A 12,837-nucleotide genomic window follows, 5' to 3' on the forward strand; every position below is an offset into this window, starting at 1 on the left:
GTGCGCTTTATAGTCTGGAAAATATGGTGGAAGTGTTTTTCACAGGACAGCGACAATATGTATATGTATGTCTGTATGTATGTAATAATTGTTTTTGTTTAAAAAATTAGGTTGCTGATGTATCCAGTTCAAGTGAGGATTCATCAGCAGAGGAATATGTTCCAGATTCTCACAGTACTTCGGACACTTCCTACATTGAACCTGTTTCAGAAATTCTGAAATCCGAAGGTATTCCAGTAATGAGCTATTAGAAAACTGCTCATCTTTAAGATGAGAGGTAGTCATGTTTTAAAGAATAAAATGTTCAATGTTCACTGACTCTTTTGCATCTGGTTTCATGTCTAACTTATCCATTACAAAGATGTGCTTGACCTAGATAACCTGTTCACATAAGAAGCATTGTTTTATTAACATACCAGTTTCAGTCTGTCCTAAAGTTGTAACATGGTGCTCAAGGATCAGGTATGACTTTGCATTTCACAGTATTGTTATGCACAACAATGCGACCTTATATCAGGTAAGTCATTACACATCAATGTCATTTCAGTTTGTGTAACGCCAGAATGCCAGAACTTTCAAGTCACTTCAGTGACATGGTTGCTGTGTGTTGTGTAAACTTTGTCCTTGTAATGTGAGTTGGTCCTCATAATTACCATTTTTGCCATGGGCGTGGCTTATTTAGCTCATTATCTATGTCCTCATAATTACTGTTTTTTCAGGTTTTTCTTTTTTTTGTGCGTTGAGTTTTTTCAAGTTTTGAAGTGAAATTTCCCTGGACGACCCCAAAAAAAAATTTGGGGTGCAAGTCCCATCTCTCTGGCATTAGCGGAAAGGGGTGTCCCCGTAATACACAATTAAACAGGTTTGGAAAAAATGTCCTCATAATACACAGAGGCAAACCTGCGTGTGTGTGCGTGTGCGTGTGTGTGTGTGTGTGTGTGCGTGCTAACCCCGGGGCGTTGTCATCCAGACAAGACACACGTGAATATAAATTTTTCTTCCTACCTTAAAAGCAGACTAGTGAGATAGCCTGAAGACCAGGAGGTTCTCAACTTTTTCATTTTTCAAAGGACCACCTCAATAATCCTAACACCAATTTAAGCATAGCTACAACATGGGAAAGAGCACGTTGTTGAGAAAAAAACTTGAAAAGTGACAATAACATACTGGGATTTTTTATTAACTCTTTGACTGCCAGACGTTTTCAGAAAAGGGATGCCGTGGGTGTCAGCCGATTTAAGCATTTTGACTGATCTTTCAAGGTCCACAGAAAAAAAAAAAAACTTGGTGAACGTCTTTTAACGTCTTTGGCGCTCCTCCGTAGGATTTTACTAAACATTATTTAACGTTTTGGGCAGTCAAAGAGTTAAGAATAAAGGTTGCATCTTTCCAAAAACAAAGATGGATTTTGTCGGTATAAAAAGTGGCAATCCTATGAAAAGAAAGTCATATTTTTCCAAGATAAAGTCATAATATGATATTAAAGTCTGTCTTTAACTAGGGAAGAAAGTAATCTTTTAATAAGTGAACATAAAAACTGCAACTTCATTCTCGTTATTCCTTCATTTAGTAAAAAATGGACTATATTCTCAAAACATAAATTTTTGGTTCACCAAAAGTTTAAGCTTTAATTGTGTAAAATTTGTTATTTTTTACTTTGCCACAATATCAATTAAAAATACCAATGTGGTTGACACTTTTTTTTTCATGTCTGTCAGTGTACATTTTCAGTCATCTGCAGGTTCCAGTAATCCCCAAAGGTTGAATCAAGGCATCAGGACTACTCTTGTTTATCAAATTTATTGTGTTGTTTTTTTTCTCCTAGTAGTTGTTTTCCGAAAACATTCAAACATAATTTTGGCAACGAGGCTAACGATGTGCATTTTAGGATGTCTTCTGCGGGTTACTGTAAGAGCATGTATATGAAAATGAGTCACTCTTGTAGCTTAAGTGTGTTTTTCACATCTGCAGATCATTTCAAGGAGGGGGGGTGCATAGCAGTGGACCATCACAGCATTTAGCTCACTGTTTATCTCATGGTTCCCAAACAAAAGCCTCCCGGTTCCTGTCTGTGCAGGGCCTTGAATCATCACAAGCGATCTGCTCTTTGCTTTCTGCCAAGATAGGACTACCCCCCCCCCCCCCCACACACACACACACACACACACACACACACACAACCAAACCCTACCTTCCCAGTTTATGATGCTGAGGAAGGCCTTGTGTTTCCTAAACAGTTGCATGTCAAATCAGCAGGCCGCAAGTAGCGTGATCACATTTTACAGAAGCTTGGTTTCGCTTTGCCCTTAGAGCCTGATCACACGCTGGCTTTTTAGACACTTACTGCTTCAGGGATTTGCTTTTATGTAGCGGCACCAAGTGGTCAGAGGGTAAAATTTACCCTGATCCTGGAAAGGATTAGAAATAATGTGACCCTTGTGGGAAATACGCAGTTCGAAAAATGGATGAATAGATGATATTTTCTTTTTCTTTTTTTTCTTTTACCGGGGAAGCAGATTAGTAGTGGAGAATAGTAGAAATTAAAATAATCATGTTTTTTGTAAAGTGATAATTATATGCTGTAATGTTTTCCTTCTTTTTTTTAAACACTTACTAAAACAAAATGGCAGTTTGCGGGAACATGTGGGCACAAAATCCCTTCTAATGTGCCAGTGAGCTCCATTGCACGAGTGCATGCAACCTAAAGGTACAAGACTTGGGTGTGCGTGTAGTTACGTAAATATTACATAACTGCTACTTACTTCACGCTTACTTCTCAAAGCAGAGCAGGCTCCTGCAAGAAAAACAGTACAGTAGCTCACTTTGAAATAAAGTCAAGATGCAGGATGTAAAAGAAAACATTTTAAATGTGCCAACCGTTCGTTACGGTTTTATAAGACACACATTCAAATTGTGTTTTAAATTGCTGTACGTGAGTGGGTACACTCCCACAAGGTGCCTGGTGCATCATGTTCCAGTCTTTGTGTTTACAAGACTGACTTGGCAACACAATCCACCGTGGCCGCCTGCAGTTCGGCTTAATATACATGTACCCAATTAGTAAAACTAAACGTGTTTAGTGTACATACAAGTTCCTTAATATCTTCCATCTGTCTATCGGGGTAAAACAATGCTATACATGTCTGAACTCAACTTTATTTATAGAGCACTTTAACAACAATCACAGCTGTACATAAAACATAAACTTTGAAAGAAATCCTGAAGTTTTTTTTTTTAATCATGCTGTTCCACTCCAGCCCTACAGGTGGCAGTAATACACATTACAATAGAAACGTGATATGGACTTATTAAAAGTAATCAATTAATCAATGTTATAGATATAATTTTATTTAAATGATATGACTGAATGTTCTCGACTCCTGCTTCCAATACTAGCAAATATTGGAGTGATCACCAACCAATCATATGTAACCAAACAATTCATATTCATATTCACAGCCTATGGATATTTTTGTCATCAATAAAACGAAAATGCATGCGTTTTTTTTTAATCTGGGAGGACAAAATCCTGAAAGGCCTGAGCCAAAACTTGAAACCATAACCTCTGACTTGGGAGGCCTTCTCAATCAAAGACATAAGTAACCCCCCCAAAAAATGCCTGTCCTCACTCTAATTTTAAAGTGAGGACCATTTTTCACCTTGGACCACTGGAATTCCTCGCATGCCTTCCCTCTTATCCGCCTCGAATTTGAAGCACACACATTTTCTGTGTTATAACAGGTCTTAAGGGCTCTGGAGGTGCAGCTTGACTGAATTTGCACCCGTACACAGTCCTAATTAACCATCAGTAAATGTCACTGGATAAACACTCTAAAAGGTTATAGCATTAGACTTGCACTTGACTATGAGGGTTGTCCTGTCGGTCAAATTCAGATTTCTTTCATCATCCAAACACACTGGATCAAGTCTATGCCAAATTGTACCAACTGTTTGATAAGGGTTCCTGATGAGCAAATTCCTGTTCTGTATTTTGAGGCAGCTCCCTTACCTTTTTCAGGATCATCCTCACTCCCCTTGGCAGGCTCTTGCATGGACTTCTAGACTGGCGGCAATTAACGGTTACTTTGTGCAATTTTCTTTTGTGTGTACTTTTGAATCATCTCCCTTACCTTTATGAGACTGTGTGGCACCGTAGGCAAGATTTTCTATGGCGCCCCCACTCTGCCAGTGATTATACATACACTTACAAAACAATTGAATATCATTTTTCACAAAAATAATAATAATGATAATAATAATGTGTGATACGTTTAAAGCAATTAACATGCTTTAGATTATATTAACTAACACAGCATCCAATACTAGCATTTTCACTAGCAGAGGACTAAAAGCTAGCCTGCGCTATGTAAATGCTGTGAAGTTATCACCAAATAATAAAAGCGTACATTAGGCCAATAGAATGTAAACACCATATTAAGTATGTTTAATCTCTGTAAATTATTTCAAGACCTCCTTTGCGGACAAGCTAAAACACACACACAAAATAAAAGCGTTCATTTCCTGTAGATTAGCATGCCATGTTTAAGCTAACTAACGCTAACTGCTCAGAAGCATGCTAAATACTAAACTTCACTGTATCTTAACTTTACCTATATTTCTTTTCCTATTTTTTGCTCTTCTTTTTGTCTTACCTGTGCTCTGCCAAGCTTTTCGTCTTTTTTAACAACTTTGCTAAATTCGTTTTCGGTCACCGTCAGGTGGGTCAAAGATGCCAATCAGCCAGGAGAGGTCAGCTGAGGGTAAGTACAGAGGACGGATAGGCCTACTAGCTTTTCCACCCCCACCTGTTATGGTGACCCCAGGATGCCGTGGCACCCTTGGCATTTGCCTACAAGGCCTACTACATACCATCGTGACAATCGACTGGAAGGTGAGAAAATGATTCAGAGATAAGGTATGCTTTTATGCACATGACCATTTGAGGAGAATTTGCGAGCTAGTGCATGTAATACTAATTTCATTGAATAACTGTTTTGAGACATTTTGACTGATATTCTGTCTCAACGTAAGACCACAAATAATAAGCATCCATGGGCTTTGAACCCATAATATTGTAAATCAATCAGATACGCCTAAATCCTAAAGTCACTTGGCAGGCGGACTACAAAGGAATAAAAGATTAAACTGAGGAGAAACAGGAGTAGCTAAACATAGCGCCATTACCTAAATACCAGCAAATATCTTGTGCCCTGAATTTGTCTTCCAGTTCAACACGATGATAAATGGTGGCCTAGATGGGCCGGTTATGAAACACCCTGAAGGAGGTCACGTCAACAAGGACCATGATAAAGATGTGTCCGCCGGCGCTTTGGAGAATTTGTAAACATCTTCCTTCGTGCCTTGCTAAAATTAGTTCACGTCGTTGTCTTTTCGAGCATAAATAGACCCATGGCTGCTTACTGCATATGTTCAAATATACTGTACTAAACAAAGGTAAGTATCTGGCTAGCAGCTGTCTCTTATTTGACAAGGCGCTCATAATTTACGTGTCCAACACTGGCATACATAACTTTTGCCATCCTATACTGTAGATGAAAGATGGCACATTTATTTTGGATGTATACAAATACACCTGTTTTCCTAAATGGCATTTTAAAATATCATATCATTTACACACACAAAAAACTTTAGAAATACAATTGAAATTATAAAGGCCTCGTAAATAAACATTATATGCGATACCTTGTGCTTTCATGTTTTACTTTTATAAATCGACCATGCCCCAATTAAACATGCGTACGTAACCTTCACATAATTCAATAAAGCGTCATTATCAATTTCTGGCCAAACTCATTATGTCACATTTAAACCAATTTATAAACCCCCAACAGACAGCTGGCAATGCCTGAAGTAAAGTAAATGTGTTTTCATGTGTGACAAGTACAGTATGTGTATAAGATTACTTCCTGAAATTAAGGCCTCCCCTTTACTAGACACCACACCCCAATTAACCACCCGCATCTCATATACCTCTCGATTTTGGTTCGATGTTTTATTGTGTATTTTCATGTGCACGAGCATGTAGCTAAATCTGTTTTTTAAAAGTGCATTTCTGAAAAATTAATCAAGTAAACAGAAATTTTAAAAAAAACACATACCTCTATAAGACACAAGTGCATTTCTGATAAATTAATCAAGTAAACAGAAATATATTTAAAAAAAAAACATACCTCTATAAAACACAGTCCAAAATTAATGTGAATTTAACAAAATTATATTAAGACATTGTTTCACTAGAATGTGTGTCTAGTGAATTCATGCAGTGTCTTTAGTTTTTCTTGAGTTTCCAGTCTTTTTTTTTTCTTTGTTACAACGATCGTCTGAATCCTCTTCAGGCTTCAAATCACTGATAGCAAAGGTAGCTGATAATGAGCTTTGGTATCTGGAGTTGAGCTACAACCTTCAGAGCCCTCGTACCCAGCTTCCGTCGCACTGCCAACCTGCTAAGCTGCTGCAGACTCATGGGAATAGCTTCAGGAAAGAACAGTAACATGTTAGCCCACCAAAAATAATCTGTTTGCAATGACCTTCTTTTTTTCATTTTAAATCTATTTAATGTTAGATATTGTATCAAAAATGATCCTTGTGCACCATCACCTGGCAACATTGTGCCATTACAAGGCTTCTGATGCATTTGAGTCATACCTTCGTAAAACCTCAGACAGGCTGCGGTGGGAGAGCCCGGCGAGGCGCAGTCGATGGGTTTCTTGTTGTGTTTATCCCGGGCGTAAATGTTGGCACCGAACTCCACGAGGGTCTCGGTCATTTCAACTTGCGCGCTCTTTGCGGCGTGGTGCAGCGCCGTCTGGTGCAGCCGGGCAGCGTTCACTTTGGCACCTACACGGAAAGTGGGATTATTAGAACAGTCGATAGAAGGAATCTAGAATGTATTATTCTAATTATAATCCCTCAAAACTCTGCTGTATACTAAAATATTAATAACAATAATAGGATAATTTATCAGGTGGGTTATATGGTGACAAGTATAAAAGGTCTGCATGTACTTTATGACCATTTTAACATTTCCTTCATGATGGGGTCTAAAACGTGTATTGTGTGACGCTAACCAGCATTGAGGAGCTCTTTCACACAGCCTGCGTGTTGGTTAGCGCAGGCTACATGCAGTGGGGTCCCATAGTAAAGGTCGTATGCCTCCAGACAAGCACCCTCAGCAATCAGCAACTTCACACAATCTGAGTTTCCTGCAGAGAGAACGTTATTAAAATTTGGAAGCGTCTATCTGATTTCTACAGAAGCAGATATTTCACCATGTGTTTAATTTGGGTACGTAGGACTACAGTACAATGAAATCACTCGCCTCCCATGCATGCCTCATGGAGGGGTGAGGCAGTGCGAGAAGTGAGGGCAGGGTTGGCTTTGGCACCTCGTTCCAACAAGAGCCTCACGCACTCCAAACTGCCCACGGAGCAGGCTTCACACAGTGGGGTGCTGCCATCCACGTTCCTCGCATCCACCTAATATCCATCAGGCGACGTAAGAATGGGCCCACCTTGCCCTTTTACCTTCGCCACTGAGATCTGTAGTCACCTGCGCTCCGGCGTCCAGAAGCAGCCGGGCACACTGGGTCTGTCCGCGGACGCAGGCCTCATGCAGGGGTGTGATGGAGTCCACCGCCACAATGTTGACAGAGGCGCCACACTCGATGAGGTGCTGCAGAATGGAAGCCTGACCCAGCGCCGCCGCCTTGTGGACCTCAGTTCTCTCAGACCAGCAGCCTGTAGTAAACAGGTCAAAAAAAATGAATGAAATAGGGTGGTTGTAACTTGAAAGGTTGATGAAAATGTACATAAGCATATCCTTTTTCTTAAAAACATGATTTCTTTATCTCCAATATTGTAATTTGTATTCTTAAAAATATACACCTTTTTAGATAATTTTTTTTACAATTTTGCTCTTGAAACGTAAACTTTTTGGGGACTTCAGCTGCATCTGAAATAGCTTTAAAATGTTTTTTTAGTGTTGCTATTATACGCCGTATGTTGACAGTACTGTTACATCAAAACAAATGAAAATTGAAAAATTCCTGTAACGTAATCTACACGGCCCTATGCAACAACATCCAATCTTAGCACAATAGCTTTACCGTGTTTACCGCTATTCCACAACCAAGCACAAATCTGTGGTGTTCTCTTTTATACCCACTGATATCTCCGAAGTAATATGGTTGCATGTTTTCAAAGTCCATTGCCAAGGGCAGTGGCGAAACACGCCGTAAAGAGGCGTACGATGTTTGTAAACAAAACAACACGCTCTGTTGCTACGTTTCTGTCTGGGGTTTTTCTTCTTCTGTGGCTTTATTGCAACTGTCAGTTCGAGCGTTTTACCGCGACCTGGCGGTTGGAGTAAACAATTCACTTTCATAAATAGTAATTAATATATATATATATATATATATATATATATATTTATATATATATATATTTTTTTTTTTATATATATTATATATATTGATTTATATATATATATATATATATATATATATATTTAGATATATTTATTTATATATATATATATATTTAGATATTTCTATTTCTATATATATATATATTTAGATATATATATTAAATGCAAATACACTGTATGTAAAAGTTAAGTGCAGCTAACCTGAAACTAACAAATTGTATTCCATTAAAAAAAAAAAGTAAGTTGAAGCCACTTTAGTGTTTTCCACCACGTTTCAGAGCACCGTTTCATTTCGGTACTCAAACATGAGGCTTTCAATTACGTGGCCCGACAGAATTACTTTGCAAAGGACGACGCCTCGGCAGTTTGTTGAGGCCTTGGGTCGCAAAGCCGTTGCCATCATTGACTGTTTAAAAGTGTTTTCTCAAAGACCGCCACATCACAAACACCACCAAAGGGTCTGCAGCGATTATGCTGTTACATTTGTTGGTTTCATATCAAAAGGATATGATGGATTTATGGCTGCTGAGAACATGTTGGAGGAAAGCGGCTTCCTAAATAACTTTTTGCCAAGCGACATTATTTTGGCAAACTGTTTCAACGCAGACAAAAACGGCGTCTTGTTTTGCGCTGAGGTCGACCTTGGTCCGAGCCGACCATCATCTCGCTGAGAAAAAGAACGTGGGTGAGGAAACACACCTGAGAGCACACGTTGAAACCGGTCCTGGAAAATACGCACCGCAAGTATAAAATCTTGAAAGCAGCTGTGCCCGTGGACATGATGGTCACGTGTGACGGTGAAGAAGTCACGTTGTTGGAGAAATGACATTAAAAATGTTTGTACAGCAACATTTTGATTACCTAAATAAAGCTGGGAAACAGATGTGGCTCATATAGCATAGGCTTTTAATGATAATTTAGTGGATTGTAATAATATTGACAAAAATGTACAAACCAGATCATCCTTAGAGTGAACCCAAACTATTTGCAGGGAATAGGGACCGACCTCAGCTACAAATAGCAAAAAAAATCAGCATATTATGTACCAACACATGTTACATAAACAGCTGTATTCAGTTAAGTGACACAAACTGCCTCCGCATGAGGCTCGTCAGTAGTGTTAGCTACTAGCGTAATGAATACACTAGCACAACTGATGTAACATCACGCATGGTAGGTAGGCACACAAATATGCAATATTAGCAGTTTACACAAACTGGATTAAGTCATTCACCTCACCTTTTGGCATTGACACCAAAATAAATGTTATTGAATACATGCAAATTGTAACAGCAATGTAGACTGCACTGTAGTTGTAGTAGTATGTCATGAGGATGTTCGTCCACTCACCTTCCAAAATCTTTAACGTAAAAAAAAAAAAATACCTGCCATTTTAACTGTAGTTGCTATTAGCCCTTTGATGTAGCCACCATGCATGACATGTTAGTAGTCCCATCCAAACATGGCCACCACCATCTTGTTGCTAGTGGACAAACACAAGAGTTAGTCATCCTTTTTTCCTGCATATCTTAAAACGGTGAACGGCTGCACATTCACAGTTTGGCATTCCGATTTAACCCTGGAGAACCCACGGGGTCAAATTTGGCCCCTATAAATTCTGCTACTCAAATAACAAAGACCTTTTTTTTTCCTTTTACAAATTTAACTTCAAAAGTCTAGAGTGTCACTTCTGACCCCTGCATGGGGCCATCTAGTGGATGAATATTGCACTTACATGAGCCAGAGTGGTGGTGACAAGATGGCTGTCAACATGCTGTTTTGTTGAGCTGGAAATCAATCCAAACAAAACCATCTTCTCAGCAAACCATCAGATGGTAAAATTATTATTATTATTTTGTTAATCTATTTCATATCATGTTGCAGAATTCCTAGGAGTATGTTTTATATATATATTTTGATAAATTAGCAACTCTGAGCTAGTTAAAAAAAAAAGGGTTAAAATCGAAAAAAACATATATTTTGGTGTTCAGTGAACTTACAGCAGTCATTTAATGTATAATTCATAATTTTCCAAAGAAGAAAAGGGTTCTTGGGTTCTCCAGGGTTAAAGTGAGTTGAGGAGCTTCACTTACACAAAAGTAGTCATTTTCCGCCATCTTGTAACATGTATAGGCAATCACAGTACAGTATAAACCTTTGTAATTGTTCACTATTTCTGCTGGACTCGATCCCTAACCTTCACAAATAGCGGGGGTTCACTGTGCATTAAATCAAACATCCATATGGAGTTCTAGTGATATGGGGTGATCACAAAACTGGAGATAGCTTCGAATGGGACGGGCTGTGTCCAGCAAACCGATGACCGCCGAGGCCGAGGTACCAAGAGCCCTCCTCACAGTGATTCTACAAAGCTGCTGAAGGCTCAGAGGGTTTCCTGTAGCGAAACAAACAGATGTAGTGTACTATATTGATGAATTATCACTTTCACAAACAAGCAGACTGCTACAGTGCCGACACACTTTCGTAAAACCTGATACGGGCATAGGACAGCGAGGCGGGTGGTGAGTAGTCGCCGGGCTTTCGTCCCAAGTTGTCGACAGAGTGCGTGTTGGCTCCGAACTCCACCAGCAGTTCCATCACGTCCGGCGTGTCCAGTCGAGCCGCATGGTGCAAGGCTGTCTCGTGAAACTTGCACGAATTCACGTCGGCGCCTGCAGGAAGTCCGTGTGAGAACATTTGCAAGGGATATACGGTTCACAGAATTGTACATTATGAAAAGATACAACCAAATTAATTAGAATGACAGTTTGCACATAATTTAATTCAAATGATGCAGATTTTTAAATCTTATAACATTTAAATTAATTCACCAACGACAAGCTATACAGTGGATACAAATAGTTTTCACACCCTCATTCAAACGCCAAGAAGAATATCTTCATTTGATTGTTTGATTCTAAAGTCATTACCTTGTTCACAAAAGACCTGGCATTTGGAAGGGGTGTGTAGACTTTTTATATCCCCTGTACATATACTGTCTGACCTGCAAGCAGAAGCTCCCTGACGCATTCCACTCGCGCTTTTGCACACGCAATGTGCAGCGGCGGGCCAAAGTGGACGTCATACGCCTCCAGCTGGGCACCATTCGCTATCAGCAGCCTTACTATCTCAGGATTTCCTGAGGAGAGAAGGTAGCGTTATACTAAATGTACATCACTGGGTAGCCGGCGTGCTGCATATTGCCTTGGATGCAGGCCTCATGGAGGGGGGATGCCGTCAAAGCGGTGAGTGACGGGTTGATTTGAGCGCCGTACTGCAAGAGGAGCTTGACGCACTCCAAGCTACCGGAAGCACAGGCATTGCAGAGGGCAGTGCTGCCATGGATAGTCCGCACATCTACCTGAAAGAAAAACAATAGCCACCCATTTTCTATACTGCTTGTCCTTAACAGGGTTTACACGCATAAGCAATTTAGTCTCCTTAAAAACTACAACTATAAACAATATGACTTAATTAATAAATCTAATTACATTTTTTTTCAAACAAGTAACTCACTGCCATAATAACCTAAATAACTGTCAAACTGGGCCAGACAATAACATCTAATGCATGAGCACAACCTGGGCGCCAGCTTCCAACAGCAGCCGGGCGCAGTGCGGGTGAGCTTGAAGGCAGGCATCGTGCAGCGGCGTGATGTTGTCCACGGTCACTATGTTTACCGACGCTTCACTCTCTATCAACCGTATCAGCTGTAAAGCCCTGCCTTGAGATGCGGCTTCGTGTAGGGCAGTCCGGTCCGCCCACAAACCTTGTTCCAAAGAAAAATGTCACAAAATAGAGATAAGTGGCAAGGTGGCACGTCATTCAATATTTGAAAAATCTGTGTTTGTACAGAAAACTAGCTTAACATGCTAGTCAACCTCTTTAGTTTACTACACATTACATGGCATTTTCGGACAAATTAAGGCGAGGGTACACATTGTCAGAGGATTACACCTGCTTATAAACAACTGCAGATGTAATTAAGTTAATTTTAAGTGAAACTTATTAACCTAAATCGTGCAAAGATGAACTTCGCGCTGGTGTCACCGCCATGTTGCTTGTTTACCGATCTGTCAGGCAGCCCATCAGTCGAGGCGAGCGGCGCGTAGAATCATGGGAATTGTAGTCTTACATGGGAGATGTGCTAACCTTTACTCTAAAATATGTATCAAGTTTAAGTTTCCGAGGATTAAAATAGACATTACATGTATTTGCGACAATTTTGCTAATTTGATGGAAAAAGTAATTTATGCGTTACTGAACCGAGCAGCGTGATGAATTATGGGAGGTGTAGTCCTACAAGTGTGAGTCATAAAAACTAAGTACAGTACTGTATAATATTTGAGGATCAATTTAAGTCTCTGAATTGATAACAAAATCCAACATTTG

General features: G+C 39.7%; 2 protein-coding genes across 5 annotated transcripts; both read right to left on the reverse strand.

Moving 5' to 3' along the window:
• Positions 1–5,527: 5,527 nt before the first annotated feature.
• Positions 5,528–8,375, reverse strand: LOC144034740 (ankyrin repeat and SOCS box protein 13-like). The gene is made up of 6 exons (XM_077543743.1): positions 8,185–8,375; positions 7,570–7,757; positions 7,340–7,496; positions 7,089–7,223; positions 6,667–6,858; positions 5,528–6,492 (listed from the first exon to the last, which is right to left on the reverse strand). The coding sequence occupies exons 1-6, from the start codon at positions 8,225–8,227 to the stop codon at positions 6,365–6,367; spliced, it is 843 nt and encodes a 280-aa protein (XP_077399869.1). The 5' UTR covers positions 8,228–8,375; the 3' UTR covers positions 5,528–6,364.
• asb13a.1 (ankyrin repeat and SOCS box containing 13a, tandem duplicate 1) lies at positions 7,611–12,802 on the reverse strand. 4 transcript variants are annotated; one of them, XR_013288279.1, is made up of 8 exons: positions 12,459–12,802; positions 12,027–12,214; positions 11,650–11,806; positions 11,450–11,584; positions 10,926–11,117; positions 10,643–10,840; positions 9,835–9,928; positions 7,611–7,757 (listed from the first exon to the last, which is right to left on the reverse strand). XR_013288279.1 is itself a non-coding variant. In XM_077543742.1 (7 exons), the coding sequence occupies exons 1-6, from the start codon at positions 12,499–12,501 to the stop codon at positions 10,677–10,679; spliced, it is 879 nt and encodes a 292-aa protein (XP_077399868.1). In that variant the 5' UTR covers positions 12,502–12,802; the 3' UTR covers positions 9,329–9,928; positions 10,643–10,676. The 4 variants fall into 4 exon arrangements, 2 of the variants coding, with proteins under 2 accessions (XP_077399868.1, XP_077399865.1); XR_013288278.1 differs by having other exon boundaries at positions 9,835–10,840; XM_077543742.1 differs by lacking the exon at positions 7,611–7,757 and having other exon boundaries at positions 9,329–9,928.
• Positions 12,803–12,837: the final 35 nt, after the last annotated feature.

The sequence above is a fragment of the Vanacampus margaritifer genome, chromosome 15 (assembly GCF_051991255.1).
Source record: "Vanacampus margaritifer isolate UIUO_Vmar chromosome 15, RoL_Vmar_1.0, whole genome shotgun sequence".
NCBI lineage: Eukaryota > Metazoa > Chordata > Actinopteri > Syngnathiformes > Syngnathidae > Vanacampus > Vanacampus margaritifer.